This window comes from Gigantopelta aegis, chromosome 8, assembly GCF_016097555.1.
Source record: "Gigantopelta aegis isolate Gae_Host chromosome 8, Gae_host_genome, whole genome shotgun sequence".
Lineage (NCBI taxonomy): Eukaryota > Metazoa > Mollusca > Gastropoda > Neomphalida > Peltospiridae > Gigantopelta > Gigantopelta aegis.
In genome coordinates, this window is record NC_054706.1 from 26,949,093 (window position 1) to 26,975,726 (window position 26,634).

General features: G+C 36.7%; 1 protein-coding gene across 1 annotated transcript; it reads left to right on the plus strand.

Annotated features, from left to right (window-relative positions):
* Positions 1 to 4,320: 4,320 nt before the first annotated feature.
* On the plus strand, positions 4,321 to 25,487 carry LOC121378210 (probable low-specificity L-threonine aldolase 2). Its single transcript, XM_041506289.1, has 10 exons — positions 4,321 to 4,426; positions 11,681 to 11,903; positions 15,402 to 15,485; positions 17,248 to 17,336; positions 17,845 to 18,027; positions 19,521 to 19,658; positions 20,134 to 20,189; positions 22,233 to 22,369; positions 23,098 to 23,222; positions 24,899 to 25,487. The coding sequence occupies exons 2-10, from the start codon at positions 11,690 to 11,692 to the stop codon at positions 25,061 to 25,063; spliced, it is 1,191 nt and encodes a 396-aa protein (XP_041362223.1). The 5' UTR covers positions 4,321 to 4,426; positions 11,681 to 11,689; the 3' UTR covers positions 25,064 to 25,487.
* Positions 25,488 to 26,634: the final 1,147 nt, after the last annotated feature.

The following is a 26,634-nucleotide window of genomic DNA, read 5'->3' on the forward strand; positions in this document are numbered from 1 at the left end:
AGATAGGTAATGTCGTTGGTTACTAGGCGTCCTTATATATGAAAGGCGCGGACGCAAAGGAAAACACTACCGGAAGTCAGTGATCGTTTACGAAACGTTATTCTTAAGTGTGCTTTTCATTTCGAATTTTACATTATTTTAGAATTTATTATGAACATTTTGTTACTTGTATTTAACACATAGCTGTTCCCTCCAGTATTCTATCTTGCTTTTTTGTTTTCATAAAGTACAAAACCCGCCAAATATATTGTATTATATTAAGGTCGACGACAGTGACTTTTCGCACTCTTTGTTTTCGCTTCTTGCACAATAAATATAGCATATCTTACCGTAATTTCACTTGAAATTCATATTTCGTAAAAGATACACTTTTTTAATCACAATATTTTCATAAAATACATTCAGGTGTATTAGTAAAGTTCAAATAAAAAAAATTCAATAGCAATTTTGCACTGGAATTTTCCCAGCATTCTTAAAACGGAAACGCCACGTACCCAATTTATAGTTACTGTAAGGAGATTCAAAGTGACGTCTTTGGAATACTGACGTATTCAAATTCAAAATTAGCCACATTATTACAATGCTTCGCCACATTAAAATAAAAACTGGTCTACTAACTTCGACACCTGTCAAACGAGCAGACATCGCTGTTTACAGGTCGAGGGTGTTTTATTTTTAATTTATAATTCTGGACACAATATTAATTTTAAATTTTAAAAGATGAAAGAAATAAAAAGTAAAAAGTACCTTTTGTCAAATATAACATATGAAAAAATTACCTTTGGATATGTTTTCTTTATTGTGTACAAAGTCGTCGACCTTCAAATAATGTAACGAGCCATCCATCTCCATAGCCCGAGTACTCTGACTATAAGAGAGCTAGACGGACATTTGGACATAAACACGCTCTCATTACAGTCAGAGACCAGCCTATGTCTTTTTTTGGCAATTCCTGACTACCAAACGGTAGGCAACGAGTCCCGCTCTAATACCACAACAATCCTATGTTTGACGTCAAATACCTTTACATCAATCATTTTCGAGTTAAGTGATACAAAAAAAATCCACATATTAATCACTAATACACGTACTACAGAAAGAAACCCGACAGCACCCACATTCAGCTACGCTTCGTGACACTCCGTCGCAACAATTGCAAAGCTCGGCGATCTATTTCGAGACGTAGACCACGTGATCGCGCACTGGGCGATTCCGCCTTGTGCAGCAGTTACAGGGGCCGTCTCATATCAAGCGAAGTTACAACATGGAAGAGTTGGCTAATGCCGTTTTGGATGAATTTGGATTTCATTACGTCATTAAACCAAAACAATTACACATTATTGATTCCATTTTGAATTTGAAGGATACATTTGGGTGTTATCGACAGGATACGGCAAAAGTATGTGCTACGTACTGCCTCCTCTTATGAGATGACCCTTGTAACTGCTGCACAAGGCGGAATCGCCCAGTCTCGAAATAGATCGCCGAGCTTTGCAATTGTTTGCGACGGAGTGTCACGAAGCGTAGCTGAATGTGGGTGCTGTCGGGTTTCTTTCTGTAGTATGTGTATTAGTGATTAATATGTGGATTTTTTTTGTATCACTTAACTCGAAAATGATTGATGTAAAGGTATTTGACGTCAAACATAGGATTGTTGTGGTATTAGAGCGGGACTCGTTGCCTACCGTTTGGTAGTCAGGAATTGCCAAAAAAAGACATAGGTTGGTCTCTGACTGTAATGAGAGCGTGTTTATGTCCAAATGTCCGTTTAGCTCTCTTACAGTCAGAGAGCTCGGGCTACCATCTCCATTGCTAATATTACTGTTTATCTCATATTAATAGTATTAATTTTATAATATATATGCCTATTTACAATTATGTTAGTTTGAATTTTGTTACATAACTAGTAATCTATAAACAACAATCAATGAACACATTGAATTGAAGATATTAATAGATATAATCATATAGGCCGATTTCGTGTAGCTAGTAGGTCTATTAGCACCATGCCCCGTGTTTATAAAGTTTTCGATTCTGACTGAATTAGTCTGTACTACGTTCCAAATAAGCACTTATCCGTTTGTTCTGACAAGTGGAAATCTGCCCAGACAACCAAAATAGACCTTAATAGTTGTTCAGTGAACAAGTAAAAATTAATAATGCTGTTCAATTTTGAGAAACCAAAAACATTATCCTTGCACTTAAATAGAAGTAACAACTCGGTTGGACAAGTAAAACTATTGGTGGACAAGTAGATTTCTAGATGTACTTGTCTTGTGGACTAGTGACAAGTTCTACTTATTTCTGCCACTGTTGAGGTGACTCGAACTAAAGCAGAGTATACCAAAAATACCGCTCGATATCGGTATGATAGGCCTACCTCGGTATTGGTATGCTCGATACCGAGGTAAATCGCTCCAAAAATACCGATACTGATACAGAACCTCAAATTTAAAATACCGCCCAGCAGCTCTAGTGGGGGGATACTAAAAGAATAGACCAATTAACTAAATAAACAATCATTTTATCATTTCAATGTGGGGTTTTTTGTTTTTTTAATTAGCAGAAGTTTAATGGACAAAAGATGATACATCGTTGGACAGTTATTTCGATTTGTTTTGTAGCCAGTTCGACAATGGTGGTTTATTTTGTACAGGAAAATAATATACACGACATGTATACTTATTACTGGCTTACTGGGATGGATATTATTACAAAACATTTGCGACGCATGCCTGTTTTATCATTCCGCAAAAAATTTACCAAATAAATATAGCCATGTTAGCGTCATTGGTCCACTTTGTCAACGCTGTCAAGCGACCAATTAACTTTCTTTAAAATCATCAAAAAGTATAATAGCCGTCACATGTTTACCGTTTCGTTAACTAAATATAACAATATACTTTTTGATTGTAAGCAGTACTGTGCAGTAAATATCGTTGAATATGCATACTAGTCCAAAAGTCTCGCGCGAGCATCCCTTTAAGGCTCTCGTTTGATGCTCAGTCGGTCTGGGATCGATCCCCGTCAGTGGGCCCATTTGTCTATTTCTCGTTCCAGCCAGTGCACCAAGACTGATATGTAACAAAGGCAGGGGTATGTGCTATCCTGTCTTTGGGATGATGCATATAAAAGATCCCTTGTTGCTAATCGAAAAGAGTAACCCATTAAGTGGCGACAGCGGGTTTCCTCTCTCAATATATGTGTGGCCCTTAACCATATGTGTTTAGTGCGTCGTTAATAAAACATTTCCTTCCTTTACTTTAAGGCTTGGTGGCCATGATGGGAATGCTGGGTGAAATCTACGTCACGGGAACCGGTCATAATAACTACTCGCAGGCTTAAATTACTGGTCTGCAGACTAATGATCTAATTTCAAAACAAACAAAACATATTTTTGACCCAAGGGTATCAACCCCCAGCACACGCGGCTAACCAAGAAACTAAGCTTTCATTTATTAAAAAAACCCAAAACATTTAAATAATAATAATAATAAAAAGTATTTATTGTTTATTTGTAGTCAAAGCCGGATTAGAATTGAGAAGTAGCCCAGTGGGTTATTTTTCGTTCTGGATAGCTAGTGCACTACGACTGGTAATCATAATATCAAAGTCGTGTTAAGTGCTATCCTGTCTGTGAAATAGTGTATATAAAAGACCCCTTGCTAGCACGTGATTCCGGGTTCTGGTTGCAATTTATGGGTGTTTAATTAGTAGCACTCGATGTAGCCCGAGTCGGCCTACTAGCTCTAACTGTAAGAGTGGCAGGACGTATCCCAGTGGTAAAGCGTTCGTTTGAAGCGCGGTCGATCTGGGGTCGATCCCCGTCGGTGGATCCATTAGGCTATTTCTCGTTCCAGCCAGTACTCCACAACTGGTGTAACAAAGGCCGTGGTATGTACTATCCTGCCTATGTGGTGACGCATATAAAAGATCCCTTGCTGCTAAATGAAAAGAGTAGCCCATGAAGTGGCGACAGCGGGTTTCCTTTCTCAATATCTGTGTGGTCCTTAACCATATGTCTGACGCCATATAAGCGTCAATAAAATGTGTTAAGTGCGTCGTTAAATAAACATTTCCTTCTTCTGTCTGTAAGAGAGCTAGACTAACAAATGTCCGTCTAGCTCGATCTCATGTAGCGGGTTTCCTCTCTAAGACTATTCGTCAAAAATTGCCAAATGTTTGACATCCAATAGCCGATGATCAATAAATCAATGTACTCTAGTGGTGTAGTTAAACAAAACAAACTTCAACAATAATTATTAGGACCACTCGGTCGATTACGTATCGTCGTTTACAGAATCGGCCGATGAATGCCGATAGCGATACCGGATTTTACCGAAGTAGTACCATATGTTACAAGAGAGGAGGGTAAAACAAGAAAGAGAGAAGGTTCGGTTCGAAAAGCAATCATTGTCATCTTACAGTAAGTCTTAAACAAATGTATATCAATATTAATACATGGACGGTTATGTGGTTGGGTTTTTTCACAGTTACTGTCCTGTTTTTATAGAATCAGTATAATTAAAATACAGTCATTACAGTTTAAATGCCGACAATCGAAAGCCGGGCTACCGTCGTACTGTACTCAGACTGTAGTGTAGTTCATAAAAAAAGAGAAGCCCTTTCGCTTATGCCGAAGTCTATTTTAATGAACTACTGGCACGGGCGTAGGGAGTTGGAAAAAAGAGTGTGGGATGGGGGCACACACGCTGCTGCTATAAAGTTGGGAGGGGCTCGGGGGGGGGGGGGGGGCACACATGCTAACCCCCCCCCCCCCCCCCCCCCCCAGTTCCTACACCAGTGTACCGGTACTGATAGAACATTTATTATAATATTATCACTGTCAGTCACAGTACTTGAATACTGCAAGCTCGTATCCTTTGATTCGAACTAGCAAGTAACAGTACAGTCAGGGCAGTGAACATAATATATCATTGACTCAGAATTAGGTTACAGAATCTTATCAACATTAATTCTTACTTTGCAAGATATAGTTACTCCTATAAGTGATTTAAGTAAGTAAACTTATGAAGGCATATATACCACGCCCCCTGCCCCATTTAATGCCTCTATTATCATCTATAGGGTTGCTAGTCACTTCGTACCATGGTCATTTCGTACCAAAGTCATTTCGTACCTAATTTGGTCGTTTCATACACTGGTCATTTCGTACCATTGCAAAAAGTCATTTTGTACCTTGGTCATTTCGTACCATTGCAAAAAGTCATTTCGTACCCTAGTCATTTCAAACCTTGGTTATTTCGTACCATAAATGAAAGTCATATCGTACCATGGTATAACAATTTATAACAATCACCCCGGTAATGTCTTTTACAAAATAACATTAAATTACAAATTTGTGGTTAATTTAAGGGATATTTTATCAGCAAAAGACTAAAAATTATTGCCACTTTATATAAACATTAGCAATTGGCTAATTTGGCAATCAGTAAGGTAGTTAATGTTTTAATGGTTGTTATTGTTTATTTCTTAAACAAATAAGATGCAAATAAGCAAGCTTGAAAAGAAGACCTAATAAATAAATAATATTTTGTTGGTCCATTATATTGTTTTGTTGTTTTTGACTAATTATCTGGAGCCATTTCACACAAAATCGCAATTAGTAGTAAATACCATATACGGCTCTTGTCAGGTAAAATGGAAATAACAGTTGACAAGTATTATGGGTACCAATAACGATATGCTGCACAATAACATGTTCTGGTTTTCAAACTATCAAAATAAAGTTTTAAAACAAAACCCACTGCTTTTATGCTATAGTCGATTCGTTTTCTATATACTGGAATGAAATGACTAGGGTATGAAATGACTAGGGTACGAAATGACTTTTCACAATGGTACAAAATGACTAGGGTCCGAAATGACTTGGGTACGAAGTGACTTTTTATAATGGTATGAAATGACCAAGGTACGAAATGACTAGGGTACGAAATGACCAGGCAGCATGGTACGAAATGGATGGTACGATATGACTTGGGTACGAAGTGACTATGATTCATCTATAGTAGATGCAGAATCATGGATTATGTACTTATAATGTACAGAGAGAACTTAATTTAAAGCACTCCTCATTTTTTATTTTTTTGAATGTATTTTTCAGGAGAGCATGATCCGATACCCCCCTAGAAACTTTGCTTGCCACTGTCTAGACCTCCCCCTGCATTATTTCCTTCACAGACACCTGAAATAACAGGATAAGAAACATTGCATTTTCATGAACTGATTGTTGAAAGTAAGGTAAAATTTAAAGCTGCAATCTCTGGTCCAGAGACTGGACTATTTTTAGTAATTTCACTGACATTGTTATGCTCACCATATCAAAGTTTGTGGGGACATGACTGTGTAATAAAATATTCATACCTAGTTTTGTCTGAAATATGATGGGAAAAATAATGTTATCTGAAAGTTGAAACTATTGACTAACATAAATACAAATACCAGGGTTGAAATTAGCAGTCGCTCGGTCGCCCATGGCGACTTTTATTGGCTAAAGGCGACTAAGAATTTTACAAAGATAGTCTGTTGGGCAACCATTGAATTTTTGGGTCTGGCGAGTATGGCGCGAACGTAATTACATCTCATTTGACATTATGACATACTTTTATGAGGTTTATCTAATGATAACATTCAGTTTTTAGTGATAACGTACAATCAAGAATAGAATAAATCGTATAACGACGGGAAGTTTGTAATTTTAATGTTATAAAAACAATGCCAGTCCAAAAGGTCAGTCAGGCCTAACAAAAATATGTTTCCAGTTTCATGACCTATAGGGCAAAGTGACCATATCTTGACCACATCTTTTTTCAAAGCAGTCTGTGACGTATGCAAATGTTATAAACGTAATGAAGTCTCTACTGTTGCTATCCACAACACAGCCGGGCCCTTTTGTGGTCAAAAATAAGACATGTTGACATAACGAAGTATAATAAATGCCTCTTTTATTAAAGATGTCAATTCGACCATTTCTCGACCACATTGGCCTAGTCCTGACCACTTCAACCTAATCCCGATCAGCTGTTTACTTGACAAAAATACTTGATATATTTATACTTCATATATAAACTTGGTAAATCTGATGTAACATTATTTCCACAATACTTGCATATACTGTCTCATAATTGTATGTTGGGGGGGGGGGGGGTTTGGGGGTCAACTTGCCTCCCCCATTTTCTGGAGCAAATGTTCGCTTTCAGGCAAAAACATTGGAGAAGTTCAGGCAAAATTATCTGACTGGAAAACGTGTCACCATGTATTTCCATCATTCATATAAAAATGCCAACAGTGATTCGTTTGGAACACTATATAGTTATAGCAATGTAATTTATACATAAACGTTGTTATTCAAATAAGATAATTTTTAGATAAGATCATTTTCGTTTAATTCGGGCTCCCCCACCACTTTGCTCTTTCTCTCTCCCTCCCTGCCCTCCCCATGTGTGTGTCTCTCTCTCTCTGTGTGTGTCTGTGTCTGCGTGTATGCTTGTGTCTGTGTGTGTGTCTGTCTATGTCTGTGTGTCTGTCTTGTCTCTGTCTCTCTTTCTGTGTCTGTGTGTGTGTGTGTAGAGAGAGAGAGAGAGAGAGAGAGAGAGAGAGAGAGAGAGTAAACACGTGTATAATGGAAATATATCAGATATACCAAAATATACAAAATGTACCTATATATAATACCAATATGTGTTAAATGTCTACACTATAGATACGGAATGGTACCTTGATTTGCGAAGATGGTGCTACCAATCTAGTCAATGTTATCTTGACACAATAACATTGTGTATTTAATTCAGACAAAAGTCATAGATATGAGTATCAGCAGCTTGGCTAACACTACACTGTTCATGGCACCATGTTTCACACTTGTGACATTTTTAGTCCTCATTAGGTGGATCCTCATACTTTTCATAATACTCTCACAATTCCAATATTTGGGGACAATTCTGGTTTTTAAAAAAAATAGTTTTTGACAGATACACATTATACAACACTTTGCATGTCGGTTTCTGCAATGTTAATACTTTCATGGAATGGGATAATCTACAAACAGGATAGTACATACCATGGCCTTTGTTACACCAGTTGCGGAGCACTGTCTGGAAAGGGAAATAGCCCAATGGGCTAAACGATGGGAATCGTTTCTAGATCAATCACACCCATCATGTGGGCGCTCCACATACATGAATACCGGTACATACAAATGGACATGAAAATTTTTGTGTGCAATAATATTTAGGCCTAGCATTGCCTATGTATATTTAAACTTAGGACAATAAGTACATTTGATTTGATCTCAACCACCTGATTTGATCTCGATCATGGTCGCAGCACCCTCAATAGTTTAAGAAGTAGCAGGCTACAACAGTGATGATAGCAGGGGGCAAAGCGGGGGGTCTGGGGGCCTTCCCCAAGAAACATTTGAAAAATCGAAGAAATTAAAGAAGAGAAAACACTTTTTTTTTACCATCAACGAAAAGTAGGCGGCGGCAAAAGCTGTTTCAGGCGGCAATTTGCTACCGGAGACCGGGTACTTTTGAGGGTTCTGTGGTCGTCAATAGGACTTTTACGTGGTTGAGATTAGGTCAAATGTATACTTGCTATATAAACAAATGTTATAAAATTACAAATAAATATTTACTAATATTTATTTTTATCATTTTATGACTGAAAGTTAATTGCATATCTGTTTTAAGATTAAAACCTACAACCATGGGTGATATATATATATATATATATTTATAAATCATGATCCCTGATTTTTTGCAATCATCAAACTAGATTCGGAACATGTTGGTCGATAACGGTTTCTCGGTTTGATTCGATTAAAAAAACTGTTCCTACCTACCCTGTTTTTTTTGTCATGGATAAAACCTGAAAGTTGAAACACACATATTTGTTTTAGGCCTTGGCGAAAAAAAGGGAAAAGTTTGTTTTGTTTAATGACACCACTAGAGCACATTGATTTGTTAATCATCAGCTATTGAATGTCAAATGTATGGTCATTTTGACACAGTCATAGAAAGGAAACCCGCTACATTTTTCCATTAGTAGCAAGAGATCTTTTATATATGCACCATCCCACAGACAGGATAGCACATACCATGGCCTCTGATGTACCAGTTGTGGTGCAAGCTAGCTGTCTGGAATGAGAAATAGCCCAGTGGGCACACCGACGGGGATCGATCGTAGAACGACCGTGCATCAAGCGAGCACTTTACCACTGCTACATACCATCCAGGCCTTGGCGAGTGGAACCACCATTGGCTGCAACCACTGGATGTCAATCTCTACCCTTCTTCTCAGTGAGACATCTAATACAATCAAGATTTAATTTCTGCCACATCTGATGCAATGCAGCCTCTTAGGGCTGTTCAGATATTATGTAACAATATTTTAGTAAAAATTAGACACCTCTCCCCCATCCCTGTAATGCTAGACTATACACCCCACAAAAATATTACGTAAAGCTTGGAGACATCCCCCCCCCTTCCCATTTACAAACAAGTCAAGTGATGGGTGTCATATAATTTAAATATACTGTTTTTCAATTTTGGAAAGTGCTGATATACATTTCAACTCTATTTATAATCTATGTGTGTATACAACTAGATATTACTACCTACATTAAACATTGTCGCTATGACAGAGCATTTACATGTATGGGGAAAAAATGCCAAAAGATTTTAGTAATTATAAAAAGTGAGTTGTATAGGGTGTATACTACCAAATCAAATCCCATAGACGACAATAGTAACATATGTGGCTAAAACTCCTACCTGCAACATATCAACCGACATAAACGCCACGGATATAAATACTACCACCCCTTACACTTAAAGTGAATCAGAAAAAAATGGGGGTCAAGCTGCTCGTTTCTGAGATAACGGGTAGTGTCTATGACTACCCTAGTTTCGCACAAAATTCGAGTACTTTTTTTTACAGGTACCCCATACATGTTTCAAGCACAAGGCTACTTGACACATTGGTACTAGATGAAATAAAATTGCAATTTTTTTTTACCCAGATGAAACTATTATTTTTTTACAACCAACACACTCACATTTATAACCAATCACAGGACTTGTGGTGTTCACTTCTCTATCAAAAGTTCGGTGCACCTCGCACTTTGACCCAGCCGGAAGTTATTTGGTTTAGTACTACCTGTAATGCTGTTAAATACACCCACCCACTCCTTCATTCGTTATGTAATATTTGAATGCCGTAACATCATCTTGATGAAAAACCTTTCAAGGTATAAATAAAATAAAACTTGTATTTTTATCAAATGGTAAATCGGTGTCCTTAATTATTTCAGGTGCTTAATTAATTTCACTCTGTATATATTTCTGTGTAGATGAAAACAAAAAAGTATGCGTAGTCAGATCTTATAATTTTCTGCCTCTTAATAAGTTAAAAGGTATGCACAGTAACTTATTCAGGGAGGGGAAAAGAGTCTCTCAAACTGACATGAAAACACACTCAACATATTTATATATATGCTGGGCATTCATTATCATTGAAAATAGGAGCGTGTTTGAAAAAAGCAAGTGGCTATATTTACTGAAGAAGAGGTTTTCAACAGTAAGCATGAAAAATAGGCAGCTTTAGTGGTAGCTATATTTCATTTCATTTCAACTTATTTTCGTGCTTGTATCCAATTAAGGTTCAAGCAGGCTGTCCTGGGCACACACCTCAGCTGTCTGGACTGTCAGTCCAGGACAGTGAGTTAGTGGTTAGTGAGAGAATAGAGGGTGTAGTGGTCTTACACCTGCCACTTGAGTAGTTAAAACTCGCTCTGGGTGGGAGCCGGTATCGGGCTGCGAACCCAGTACCTACCAGCTTAATAATGTCCGATGGCTTAACCACGACTCCACCGAGACCAGTGGTAGCAATAAGCCGCTTCCAACAGATCTTTACATTGTGTTTTACATAATTATACAATTTTTGTTTTGATGGATATAGTCATATTGATGTACTTATCTTTGTTTGACGCCCAATAGCCGATCTTTATTCTTGTGCTGGGGTGTCGTTAAATATTCATTCATTCATTAAATGCAATAAGCTGCCAAAATTTGCTCTGTTTATGACGTCAGATATATACTGTCACGGCCACAGAGATAATGAGAGGAAACCTGCTCCATGGGTTACTCTTTTCAGTTAGCAGCAATGGATGTTTTATATGCACCATCCCACAAACAGGATAGTACATGTCATGTGCAGCCTTTGTTACACCAGTTTTGGAGCACTTGCTGAAAGGAGAAATAGTCCAGTGGAACGTAAAAATGTCAATGAAATTATTAAAAATAGTCTAGAGATTTCAGCTTTAAATTTTACATTACTTTCAACAATCAGTTCATGAAAATGCAATGTTTCTTGTCCTGACATTTCAGGTGCGTATGTCGGAAATTGTGCAGGGGGAGGTCTAGACAGTGGTGGGTGAAGTTTTTAGTGGGGTGTGGTCATGTCATGCTCCCCTGAACAATACATTACAAATAAGAAATTTGCTTGGATCAAGGAGGGGCATGTCTGACCCCCAAACCACCCTCTGCAATCTGCATTTTCGCCTGTAATTAGTTTCAGATGCGTTTCAAGAATAGAGTTCTGTATATATATATATATATATATACACATGTAATTCTATTTATTTTTGTTTTTCTCCCAGAAGCCAAAAATGTTAAAGACTTTAGTGAAGCATTGTGTTAGACAAAATGCTGGGTTCATCAGCTGCTGTTGCTATAGGAGCGTGACCTCGGAAGATGTTAATAAACCATACGTGATTGACCTACGTAGTGACACGGCCACAAAACCAACCAAAGAGATGAGAGATGCCATGGCCAGTGCCAAAGTCGGAGACGACTGTTTCAAGGAAGATCCCACTGTTAATGGTAAATTATCTTAAAGCTCATATAGACTGGATTCTGTGCATGCAGGGGACAATATTTCAAAATGTTAGGTAACCGGAAGTCGGTTCACGTGAGTTTTGATTGGGTAACCAATTGAACTATATTCATGTAACCGATGAGTTAGACCTACCTATTGTCCGAACCAAATTGTTAACAACTACGAAAAATTACTCTCCTACCTTTAATTGCTGTTAGATTTCCTCCAAAGTTTGTCCAGACACAAATCATGTCATCTATATCGACTTCGCTGAGAGCGCATAGGGAAAAAAGCATGTAATTTTGTATCGGCTGCCATTTTGACTTTTTATAGAATATTCTTCAAGAGGGGTGAAAGGATAGGACTTAATCTAACAACGTCATAACATGTTATGATATAAAAGCAAACGTGATGACGTCATATTATTATTATTATTTTTTGTTATTATTATTATTATTATTTTAATGATACCACTAGAGGTCATAGATTTCATATTAATTGTGTCACATACTTTGGAGGCTTTCACCCCGCTTGAAGAGTATTCCATAAACAAACAACATGGCAGACGGCAGAAAACTGCATGTATTTTTCCCTATGCAATCTCAGCAAAGACAATATCGGCGACATCGTTGCAGTCTCATGTGTGGAATCTGTATATTTGTAGTGGGTTTTTTGAGATTTGTGTCTGGACAAACTTTGGAGGAAATCTAATGGCAATTAAAGGTAGGAGAGTAATTTTTTGTAGTTGTTAACAATTTGGTTAGGACAATAATCCAAAAACACTTGAACTACTGTTCTGTGCTACATTGGTGTTTCAAATGTATTTAAAAAATAAACTGATTTTGAAATTGACTACTGATATATGATACTTATAATTTTAGGGCGTAAACTGTTCACCACGTAACTATAGTTGGTGGTTCATGTGATTTTAAAGTTGCACAACCGACGCGCGAACAGAAAAGTGGTTCTCATGAAATATTGTGCCCTGGCATGCATGCTTTCTTGACTGTTGTGTCTGAGGCTTATGTTTCAATGATAGAAATAAGCAGACTCTTTTACTAGTCCACTGGACAAGTACATCTACATCAGTAGTTTTACTTGTCCAAATATGTTGTTAGGTTTTATTCAAGCGATAGGACAATGTTTTTGTTTGCTCAAAATGAAACAGCATTATAAATAATTTTTACTTGTCCACTGAACAACCACTAATTAGGTACATTTTGCTTGTCCCAGCAGATTATCACTTGTCAGGACAAAAGAATAAGTGCTTATTTCGAACACTGCGTTTTGGGCATATACACTATATATATGATGATTTCATTGTGGCTGGCTGCATGCATTTGTAGACACACATGGGTGGGATGTAGCCCAGTGGTAAAGCGCTCGCTTGACGCACGGTCGGTTTGGGATCGCTCCCTATCGGTGGGCCCATTGGGCTATTTCTCATTCCAGCCAGTGCATCACGACTGGTGTAACAAAGGCTGTGGTATGTACTATCCTGTCTGTGAGATGGTGCATATAAAAGATCCCTTGCTGCTAATTGAAAAAAGAGTAGCCTATGAAGTGGCGACAGCGGGTCTCCTCACTCTATATCTGTGTGGTCCGTAACCATATGTCTGACTCCATATAACTGTAAATAAAATGTGTTGAGTGCGTAGTTAAATAAAACATTTCCTAATACTGTAACAGCTTTTTCACCATTACCTTTAAGGTTAGCTCTGGCACTCACCAAATTCACCAGTTGCAAATTTTAAAAACAATTGGCAAAATTTATTTTAATTTGGCAAAATAATTGCATTTAATAAGTGATATTTTGTTAGAAAATAACTGGGTTTCTGTGATGTTTTAAGTTTAATAGACAATTTGACAAACTGTTTTGCTCACCCAGAGCTAGCCCAGAACTTGCACATTACGTACAATGTTTTATAATTCAGACCTCTGAGAATTGAAAATCTGCGTGACCCATTTATCGGTTACGCAAAAATAAATCCAGGTAACCCATTTTCTTTTTTCATAACCCGATATATGGTGCTCGAAATGTTGCACGAACAAAAAATAGGTTACACAAAATTAGGTATGCGCGAACAAAACACCAAACTGGATTTTGCTATAAAGACCAATATTTTAAAGACCGGAATATTTCCTAATTCTTTTATAATAAAAAACACTCTGGTGTGAAGACCACTCCACTATTATGGATTACGACTAGTAAAGTCAGTCCCGACTGTAATTTTCAGTACATTTTGTCCCCATAAATGAGACTACAGAATTTACTTGTCATGCCACACAACCGACAAACAATAAATAATGTGATAAAATCTTGATAGCTGTCCTCACCATGGTGTAAAAGTTGATTACATGCGTTGCTCGAACAAGTACTTTAATTGTCTTACGTTTGTTTACCTGTAAACACCAAAGTATTACTTTCATCTTAACAAACAGTTGGTCTACAAATTAGCATGTTATGGTTAATTTATAGAATGTACGATGCAGAGTTGTTTCATTGAATATATTACACATACTAATGTTAAAAAGCAGCAGTTGTATATATATACACAGAGTAAAATGTTTTTATGAAAGCAAATGCTATACTATTCTAGTTTATTTTTCACAGAATCTGTCAACAGATGCAGACAACCCAGAAGTCATGTGTTTGTATTACCTTTGGGGCAGTGGGCACCTTAAAGTTTTTCGCTACAATACCGTAACTAGGTTTCTGCCAAAAAGAAATTTTGGGGTATGGCATGCCTTTGGATTTCAGGATTAGGGTTAAGAAAATCATACAGTAATGATAAGAGTCATTAATTTTGTTAAAAGGTCAACTTAAAAAAATAAAATGTACAAAAAAATTAGGTATAGCGCCATACCCGTGTTACCCGCTGGCAGAAACCCTGAATATCATGTAGATGACTGGCCAAAATCAAAACAGGTAATTTTTAAAAATGTGTTTTGTTAGAAATGGGTACCCATGCTTATAATGACTATATATAGGGTAAGATTTATCGTGAGGGTAGGTACCCTTTGAAGGTCACTTTGGGTCATTTAAGGACACCTGGCACAAATTTGGAAAAATCAAATAATTTATATTATTTTTAAAAAATATGCTACTCTAGCTGTTATATTTATTTAGGTGTGCAGGGTTTGATCCAGGCATTCTTTGCATCCAAACATAGGCCCCTTCTCAAAAGAAAGTGGCACAAAGCGGTACTTCTTCATTTGGTGGCCTGACAAAATATCCCAAGTATGATTTACCGGTACTCATGCTACTAAAATTCCCAATCTCATCAGACATGGGACCTTGGCTAAAAAATCCTGGATAAATCCCTTGTATGAATCTTTGCAGGTGTTGGAGTCTAGCAGCAAATATCCGTTCCAATTTTGCAAAGCACAGTAAAAAAAAAAAAAAAAAAAAAACAACCCCACCAACAAATCACAGCACTCTGCTAACTCCACCAGTCTAATAATCCTAGATCTGCCCTTGATATTACCAATTTTGTTTGTAGAATTACAGAGCCGAGTTGCCAAGCTTCTGGGAACTGAAGACGCACTGCTGATGCCGTCTGGTTGTATGGCCAATCTTGTTGCAGGTGAGACGTCTTTAAGACAGGGCGGGACGTAGCCCAGTGGTAAAGCACTCAACTCGCTTGATGCACGGTCGGTCTGGGATCGATCCCTGCTGGTGGGTCCAACGGGTATATTTCTCATTCCAGCCAGTGCTCCACGACTGTTATATCAAAGGCTGTGGTAAGGGTCGAACCCCTCGATGGACATATTCTCTGATTCGGCTTTTTTCCATTCCAGCCAGTGCCCCACAACTGGTGCATCAAAGGCTGTCATATGTGCTGTTTTGTCTGTGGGGAAAGTGCATATAAAAGATCCCTTGCTGCTAATGGAAAAAAACTAGCATGTTTTTTTTCTAAGACTACAGATAACCAAATGATTGACATCCAATAGCCGATGATGAATAATGCGCTCTAGTGGTGTTAAAAAAACCCACTTAACTTTATATCAGTAACAGGTAGATTTACTACTGACCAAATTTTAAAAGCAATTGGCATATTTTATTTAAATTTGGCAAAACAATTATATTATTCTAATGATTAACATTTTGTTTGAAAATAACTGTTTTTTTGCAATTTTTTATATTTGATACATAATTTTGCAAAAAATGTTGTGCTCTCAGAACTAGCTTTGATTAAAGATCATTTGTTGCTATGAGGTTGCGGTTGCCATGTTAGACATGAGTGGGTTTTTTTTGTTTCTCAAAATATAACTCCCAACACACTGAAACATGGCTTATAGTTTCATCTTTAAATGTTCATATCAATGCTTGTTTAAATTTTAAACAAACATTTATTTTTTTTAAACGTTTTTAACAAACAAACATATATATATATATATATTTTAAACTTAAATTAAAAATCATTTAAAATTTGTGTAAATATATATATTTGTTTTTATAATAAACCTTAAACGGTTAATCATAAATATTTACATGACAAATATATATTTTTTAAACTTTTAATAATATAATGAATATAAAGTGGGAAAAGACGAAAGCCATAAAAAATACGTGTTCTTCCTTTGGGGAGCTACATGTACAAGTAGGCACACGTACTGGGTTCACATCCCAGCACAATCAGTGGCACCCACACACAACACATTTTACTGACTTGGTGAGTAACTGTAATGCCACTACACGACTTCTCTCTCAGCAACCACCGGCCTCGGTGGCGTCGTGGTAGGCCATCAGTCTACAGGCTGGTAGGTACTGGGTTCGAATCCCAGTCGAGGCATGGGATTTTTAATCCAGATACCGACTCCAAACCCTGAGTGAGTGCTCCGCAAGGCTCAATGGGTAAGTGTAAACCACTTGCACCGACCAATGATCCATAACTGGTTCAACAAAGGCCTTGGTTTGTGCTATCCTGCCTGTGGGAAGCGCAAATAAAAGATCCCTTGCTGCTAATCGGAAGAGTAGCCCATTTAGTGGCGACAGCGGGTTTCCTCTCAAAATCTGTGTGGTCCTTAACCATATGTCTGACGCCATATAACCGTAAATAAAATGTGTTGAGTGCATCGTTAAATAAAACATTTCTTTCTTTCTTTCTTTCTCTCAGCAACCACTAACAACTAACTACTAACCTACTGTGCTGGACATACAGTTCAAATAGATGAGTTGTGTGCCCAGGACAGCATGCTTGAATTGTAATTGGATATACGGTAAGCATTGAAATAAGTTAAAATGAATAACATAAGTGAGTGGATGTTTGCTTACATGATGGCAACGGAAGAAAGAAACTATTTTCTCTGTGGGTGTTATGTTCATTATTTTATGATTTTTGGCAGCATTGTCCCACTGCCAGAACAAATATTGTGAAGTCATTCTTGGAGATCAGTCTCATATGTTTTTGTATGAAGTTGGAGGAATGGCACAGGTAAGAATGTCTGTGTGTCCGTTTGTGTGTCTGCATGTCTGTCTAATAATAATAAAAAATATATTAATAATACAATGTATTTTATTTTAGAAAAAACAAAGATACATAAACATATACATGTATATATAAACATATTTTACCTACTTTAATATGTTTATATAAATAATATATTATTAAATAAAAATTAATTAATATACACAAATAATTAAAGTGTATGACTGTAATTGTTCCAATTTTATTAAAATGGGGAAAAAATACTTAGCCTTATTAAGAGTCTGGAAATATAGATATATCCCATAATCATTATTGAGAGTTGATTTGTTTTGTTTTTCTCCTGTTTTATATTTATTGAAAATATTTCGACTATTTAAAGTATTGTTGCACAGGATAATTTTTAATTTGTTACACTTCTACAACATATATATACACACATATAATAATATATATACAGCAATATAACTGCAGATCATAATGCCATAGAATTATTGTTTTGTAATTATCGTTACAGTATGGAGGACTGCAGACAAACATAGTTAAGAATCTGGGCGACGGGACCCTGGATCTTGATCAAATAAGCAGCCACATCCGACCAGCCGATGACAGAGACCAGCCGCAGACGGAACTGATCTGTCTGGAGAACACACAGAATCAGTGTGGAGGAAGAGTGCTGCCTCTCAACTACTTGAAAGAGGTTTCCTGAATAAAAACCTTTCATTTGCTCTAGTGTAGGGAATCAGGTAGAATTTTTGGGTGGGATGTAGTCCAATGGTAAAGTGCTCGCTTGTAAAGCTGGGCGATATTGAAATTTCAGGTTTGTTATCGGTATTTTTACGGTGATTTACCTCGGTATCAGTACTGATACTGATATCGAGCAGTCTTTTCGGTATACTCTGCTTTAAATTCATGCTCGAGTTAAGGCTCACTCACTAATTTCATGTAAATAAAATTAAATTCCATATACAAGGCCCTCATATCTATCTATCTATCTCTCCTTTCATTTGCTTTTGTGTAGGCTAGTGATGTTCCAATGATCGATTATAATCGAACTTTGATCAGTTTGGCTCTACCGATGTGAAGTTTGATTACAAAACTCCATAATCGATTGTAAGGGAAAATATTATAGTTCTTCCAGGTTAGATGATAGAATTGATGTAAATAGATGGGGTTTGGGTTTCTTTTCATGTGTGTCTAAAGAAAAAAAATTAAATGGTTATAGATGAACAAATGTTTTAAATATACTTTTATCTTCTGTTTCTGATCTAATTTTCATAATAAAAAAAAAAGAAGAAAGAATGTTTTATTTAACGACGCACTCAACACATTTTATTTACGGTTATATGGCGTCAGACATATGGTTAAAGACCACACAGATTTTGAGAGGAAACTCGCTGTCGCCTCTACATGGGCTACTCTTTCTGATTAGCAGCAAGGGATCTTTTATTTGTGCTTCCCACAGGCAGGATAGCACAAATCATGGCCTTTGTTGAACCAGTTATGGATCACTGGTCGGTCTAAGTGGTTTACACCTACCCATTGAGCCCTGCGGAGCACTCACTCAGGGTTTGGAGTCTGTATCTAGATTAAAAAATTCCCATGCCTCGACTGGGATCCGAACCCAGTACCTACCAGCCTGTAGACCGATGGCCTAACCACAACGCCACCGAGGTCGGTAATTTTCATAATAAATAAAGTTTTCCTGTTTTAAAATATATGTTAAGTTATAATACAAGATATTGATTTTCATGGGGATTTGCCTATTTTTGACAGAGTTATGGTCCTTGAACTTCGAAGATACAGATATTTGTTGGGCCTGGTAGGGGACATGTATTGCTTTAGCAGTACTCTGACTTCATATCAGAATACTTTATAGTAAGTCCTTCAAGAGAAAATTTTAATTTATTGATTTCTACCCAAAACATAAAGTGTATTAAAGGAATAGCCTCGTTTTTAAATAGAAATCTGCCAGTTTAAATTGAATATGTATTGTAATTTGTACACGCGTAGCGCACAATTAATTTGTTTTAAAAGTAGTTATCTTGGTAATGTGGCCTCAATAACTGAATAAATATCTTGTCTTGTCTTGTTGACTGCTTGTTATTTTTGTTGTTCTTAATAACAATAATATATTTAAAACAAGATATTTTTATTGTGATACACAGGCCAACTTATTGTTTTAATTTTTAGGCATATTCAGTGGCCAAGAAACACAACATAAAGTTGCACATGGATGGTGCCCGGGTACTAAATGCAGCAACACACCTTGGTGTGCCTCCCTCTGATGTCACACAATACTGTGATTCTGTCATGACCAGCTTTTCTAAGGTTTGTTTCAAATACGGTAATGTTGCTTGACAGTATTTCATCTTTTAATTTATCTCCAGAAATAATTAAGATCCATTAGCCGATGATTAAGATATCGATGTGCTCTAGTGGAGTTGTTAAATAAAACAAACTTCTTCTCTAGAAATAAAGTGAAGAATATTACAATGCATGCTTATGTACATGTCTGTGTGGTGTATTTTCGGGTGGGTTTTTGTAAAATAAATATGATTTTTTTTTATAAAACTATAACAATAGAACTTTAAAAATTTGTGTCATGAAAATATAAATGTATAATTGGTTTCAAATGTAATTTAATGTTTATACAATAATATACTTAATATTTATTTTCCTTTTTTTTTTTTTTTTAACCACGGCTTCTAATATATAATTTAAAAAAAATCCACTTATTGTTTTTATAGATAATCCACTCTCATAGCAATGATCAGTTATAATATCTGAAAAGTTATTGTTTCAGGGTCTTGCCTGTCCAATGGGATCCGTTTTAGCTGGCTCAAAGGACTTTATTGCGAGGTAAGAAGGAAGGGAACTATATTAATGTGCCCACATCCTTGCGGTTCGGGCACGCTAGGTAAGATAGCTAATACTCTAAACTGGGTCAAAGGACTTTATTGCTAGGTGGCAGGCTCAATAGGTTATTTCTCATTCCAGCCAGTGCACCACGACTGGTCTATCAAAGGCCATTGTATGTGCTATCATGTCTGTGGTATGGTGACCATGCATATAAAAGATCCTTTGCTACTAATGGGAAAATGTAAAAGGTTTCCTCTGTAAGACAATGTAATGACCGGCCTCGGTGGCATCGTGGTTAGGCCATCGGTCTACAGGCTGGTAGGTACTGGGTTCGGATCCCAGTCGAGGCATGGGATTTTTAATCCAGATACCGACTCCAAACCCTGATTGAGTGCTCCGCAAGGCTCAATGGGTAGGTGTAAACCACTTGCACCGACCAGTGATCCATAACTGGTTCAACAAAGGCCATGGTTTGTGCTATCCTGCCTGTGGGAAACGCAAATAAAAGATCCCTTGCTTCTAATCAAAAGAGTAGCCCATGTAGTGGCGACAGCAGGTTTCCTCTAAAAAATCTGTGTGGTCCTTAACCATATGTCTGACGCAATATAACCGTAAATAAAATGTTTTGAGTGCGTCGTTAAATAAAACATTTCTTTCTTTCTGTAAGACAATGTCAAAATTACCAAATGTTTGACATCCAACTGATACTATAAACTGGATCAAAGGACTTTATTGCTAGGTGAGATAACTAATACTCAAAACTGGGTCAAAGGACTTTATTGCTAGGTGGCAGGCTCAATAGGCTATTTCTCATTCCAGCCTGTGCACCACGACTGGTATATCAAAGGCTATGGTATGTGCTATCCTGTCTGTGGTATGGTGACTGTGCATATAAAAGATCCTTTGCTACTAATGGAAAAATGTAGCAGGTTTCCTCTGTAAGACCTATGTTAAAATTACCAAATGTTTGACATCCAATAGCCGATGATTAATAAATCAGTGTGCTCTAGTGGTGTTGTTAAACAAAACAGACTTTTATTGCTAGGTCACGTGAGATAACTGATACTCTAGACTGGGTCAAAGGACTTTATTGTTAGGTAAGATAACGTATACTCTAAACTGGGTCAAAGGACTTTATTGCTAAGTACGCAGTGTAACTAATACTTTAAACTGAGTCAAAGGACTTTATTGCTAGGTACGCAGTGTAACTAATACTCTAAACTGAGTCAAAGGACTTTATTGCTAGGTACGCAGTGTAACTAATACTCTAAACTGAGTCAAAGGACTTTATTGCTAGGTACGCAGTGTAACTAATACTCTAAACTGAGTCAAAGGACTTTATTGCTAGGTAGTACTCTAAACCATGCAGTTATCAGGAGTCTATGTTTACACTTATCTGCAGTTTTGTGTTAATGAAATGGATGTGTTGCTGCCTGACGAAATTGCTCAACTTAATCAACAGGAACATTTGGGTGTGACAATTAAGGACATTTTAGTCAAGTGTAAATGGAAAGACACTTGTCTTTTGTAAACTTCAGTCTTTGCCCTAAAAATGCTGTGTTTTTACCATGAATTAACTAGTCAAGAAAAGAAGGTGGTGTTGTCTGTCACCCTCCGAACCTCTCATCCCCATCTCACATGCTTACGCTGGAAATATCATCAATTTAATCACTAATTAAAAACGTGTTGGGGTGTCATGAAATACTGGAACCAATTTCACAAAACATCGTAAGTTTATGTCTGCGACTAGCAGTTACACGGGTCATACGTTTACATGTGTTTTGCATCTATTTTACGCAGAAAATTACATCATTACGATAGATTCAGCAATTTAAGGACAAAAGTAAATGAAATATGTGTACTTCAAACTATATTTATTGCACTATAATAATAAGAATTGTTGTTTATTTGTCGATTGATGTTTACATGCAAAACTAAGCTTACGATGTTTTGTGAAATTGAGTCTTGTTTCTTTCTTAAAGAGCATAAATAATTACTAAGTTATATTGTGTGTTGCATCTGTTTTTGGTTTGTTTTTGCCAGAGCATTTCGTGTAAGGAAGTCTTTAGGTGGAGGTTTGCATCAGGCTGGAATCCTGGCTGCTTGTATGTTAGTTGCTCTGGACACAACTGCACACAGATTGCATGAAGACCACCAAAGAGCTAGAATGATTGCTGAAGGTTAGTGTTGTTATATAGGGTTAGTTCTGGGTCCGCAGAAAATTTCGCCAAATTATCTATCAAACCTCATAAACTACAGTAACAAAATATCAATTATTTTGATGAAATTATTTTGCCAAATTAAAATTAAATTTGCCAGTTGTTTTGAAAATTTGCAAGCTAGCCCTGTATTATATGTGCAACAATACAATACAGGATCATGCTGACTTGTTTTCAGAATATACCTGTATACACGGCAGACTGAGCATTCTATCATCTGTGAGCTAGATGGACATTTGAACAGTTATGATCACTCTCTGCCATCAGAGATACATGTAACTGTATATTGAAAACACGGAATTGCTGCCTACCACTGGGTAGGCAAAGATTCCCGCTCTAATACAACAATAGCCCTATGTTTGACATTAAATACCATTACATTGATCATTTTTGAGTTCGCCGATAACAAATATTTCACATATTAAACAATAATACACACACTTTTGACATTTAAAATTTCTTCTTTTAAATTTTTATTTGATTCAGAGCTTTTTTTTTTTATTAAACTCTTTTAAAGATAGAGATTAAAAATATATACATATATATTTTACATTTTTATCCATCAGCCACAAAATGAATAACTTTCTGAGTATTTCTTTCTTCTTCAACTTAATGATACCCCATTTCATGACCAAAAGATGTTGTGGGTCACATTGTTTAAAAGTGATTGGTGGTATTTTTTTGTACAGGAGTGATCGAGGTATCTAGTCCAGCTGCGAATGTTGACATGGATGGTGTCGACACCAACATCGTCATGATCGACATCAATAAGGAAGGAGTGTCTACTGAAGACTTCTGCAACAGACTGGCGCAGGTTCAATTCTTTTAAAGAAAGAAAGAAATGTTTTATTTAATGAAAGAAACATGTTTTATTTAACGACACACTCGACACAGATCAGAGATGCCAACCATTACGAATTTAGTGGAATCATTACGAATTTAAAGCATAGATTACACTATTACGATTGTCTTGTTCGAAATTCCAATTTTCAAAAAACAAAATTGTAATTTTGCGTATTTGGTGTTGGATCGTATTTTGGAAGGCACAAATGTTGTTAACACCGGAAAAATGGAACCTTTTCCCTCTTCACCATCAACAATGATAGATTGGTTTCCTGCCTTGTTCTTTAAAATTATGGATTCCAAATAGCGAGCATAGCAAGCATGGCAATGTAGAATAAACCAGTCTAGCAATCAGTTTTCCAAACAGCCCCTATTTTTGCCAATTGGGTACAGCCTTGAATTTGTCTTTACCAAAATGGCGAAAAACATGCTCCTGAGCTATTACTGATAACATTCCTATTTTGGGTGGGTGGGATTTCTATTTTTGAAGGCCTGGATTCCTATGACACTCCAGCTAGGGTTGGCATCTCTGCACAGATATGAATACATCGACTTTGAAGTCAATTAATAGTTTTCACATAAACATTCTTGTACGTATGTCTACTCTGAAGATCGAGGTAGAATGCCAAGGATGTGGTTAATTTGGCAGGGAAAAAGATGGGATTTTTACCTGCATGCATTTCTTCATGTCATGTGTCAATGTGTTCAGTCAAGCATAACATGTCTAAACCTTTCATGTGTAACTGACTCAACACCCAACTGCCCAAAATAGTAACAATTGACCAATCCATAAATTGACAATAAAATTAAGAATATGATGCAGCCAGTTGTAATATTTTTAATTAATAATTAAACTATAAGACCTGTAATAAAGGTAAAATATATATTTTTATTAATATCCAGATGTTAATATAGTGCATTCATAATAGTGCAATGGTATTATTATATGGTAATAATTATTATCATAAATTATACAAACCTACCCCTGTTACATTTAGAACACCAGTGTTTGTATATCCAATGTTTCTGGTTGTCTTTATGATTGTAGTAGTAGCTCAAACTTAATTATGCAGTATGCTGGGGTGTTTTAGTGCTGTGCCTACATGTATATCCTAAAACAATTGAGATGGGGGGGGAGGGGTGTTTACAAAAACAAGAATCAAGGCATGGGGATATAGGGTCCTCTCTTGCTAAACTAAAAGGGTGGGGGCAACTGCCATCCCTGTACCCTCACGCTAGATATCACTCTGATAGTTTAAAGCAGACATTCTTTGTTTTACTAAAAATGAAAGTTTCATGACTAAGCTCTGGCCTGGCCCCGTGCTTATAAACCTTAAAGTCTAGACTTTAATAAAGTCCAGACTTTAACATAATGCTATTTGAATGGCGTTGCCATGATGTTAAAATCTGGACTTTGTTAAAGTCTAGACTTTAAGGTTTATAAGCACGGGGAGTATTGCTCATAAAACTTTTAGAGTCTGAGACTCTAACGTCATGGCAACACCATACAAATTGTATGTGTGTGACGTCATTAGAGATTGAGTCTGGACTCTAAAAGTTTTATAAGCATGGGCCCTGATCTTTAAAAACAGTCATTTTCAGAAGCTTGCCTGACTAAAATACCTTTTTCATTTGTTTGTCTTGCAGGTGACAGAAGCAGAAAGTGTTGATCTCGGCGAACGTATAGTAACCAAGATGTTCCCATTCACCAAGAAGTCTGTGAGGCTGGTCACTCATAATGACATCAGCGATGACGATGTTAGAAAAACCGTAAAAAAACTCCAGTATGTTATTCGGGAGATTTCGGCCTGATTCGCTGGTGATTCATAATGACATCAGCGATGACGATGTTAGAAAAACTGTGAAAAAACTCCAGTACGTTATCCGGGAGATTTTGGCCTGATTTGGAATCTCTGTGTGCATATAATAATTGACGAAAGTCTTGTCTAGACTGGATCTATTTGAAACTCAAAAACATTTCCAAGATTGTAAAAAGAAATATTTTAATCCCATGTATAAAAGATACTGTTATATATATATATGAAATATTAGCCATATTTCAGGTATGGATTCAAGGGTTCTGGATGTGGATCAGACACCTGTTCTGACTCATGCATACACACACACTTACACACCACACCACACCACATCAAACATACACTACACCACACCATATCACATACACTTGCACACATACCATGCACCACACCACATACACACACTTGCACAATTATGACACACCACACACACACTTTCACACATACTACACACCACACACACACACACACCACAACACACTCGCACACATAATACACACTACAACTTAATGCAACACAAACTAACACAGACAACACAACACAAACTAACAGACAACACAACACAAACTATCACAGACAAAACAACACAACACAAACTAACACGGACAACCATACTTGTACTTCAAATCCTGGTGATTTTTTTATGATTTGATGTACATGTATATCTGTAACTAGCTTCTCAGTTATGGAAAATTATTTTGATTATATCTTCTGGAACATTTTAAAATGTTTAGTGTTATTAAACAATGTTATAAGGGGAAGAAGAAGTTTGTACTATGATATATACTTGTATATATTGTAATTTGATTGCCCAAAAATCAAATTTAACTCTATGAATATATATATAGTGCCGTATTCAGACCCAGTTTTTAGAGAAATGGAATGGAATTGCTTTATATTTTATTCCTCTCACCATTGATGCACGGTCAGTTTGGGATCGATCCCCATCAGTGGGCCCATTGGACTATTTCTCGTTCCAGCCAGTGCGCTACAACTGGTATATCAAAGGCTGTGGTATGTGCTATCCTGTCTATGGGATGGTGCATATAAAAGATCCCTAGCGGGTTTCTTCTGATGACTACTTGTCAAAATTACCAAATGTTTGACATCCATTAGGTGATGATTAATTAATCGATGTGCTCCAGTGGTGGTGTTAAACAAAAAAACAAACATCCTCTCACCAAGTATGTTTTACACCATACTTTTAGACTGAGCAAATCTATCTGTAAGAGTGAAAATTTTTTTTGGAAAGAACAAGTACGCACATAAATAGTCACGGTCTTAATTTTAAGATATTGACTTTATCCTGTTGTAATTAAAATGACATTCGCCCTTTGGCCTGAGCAGAAAAAAGCCAATATCTAACACAGTAACTAGTTATTTTCTTTTATCCTGCAATCCTACTTAACATGTTTACAGTTTTATGAGTACTACATGTAGGTCCATGCATAATGACAAATAGTTCTTATTGAAATAATGTATTGCTAAAGGTAGTACTAAACCAAATAACTTTCGGCTGGGTCAAAGTTCAAGATGCATCAAACTTTTGATAGAGAAGTGAACATC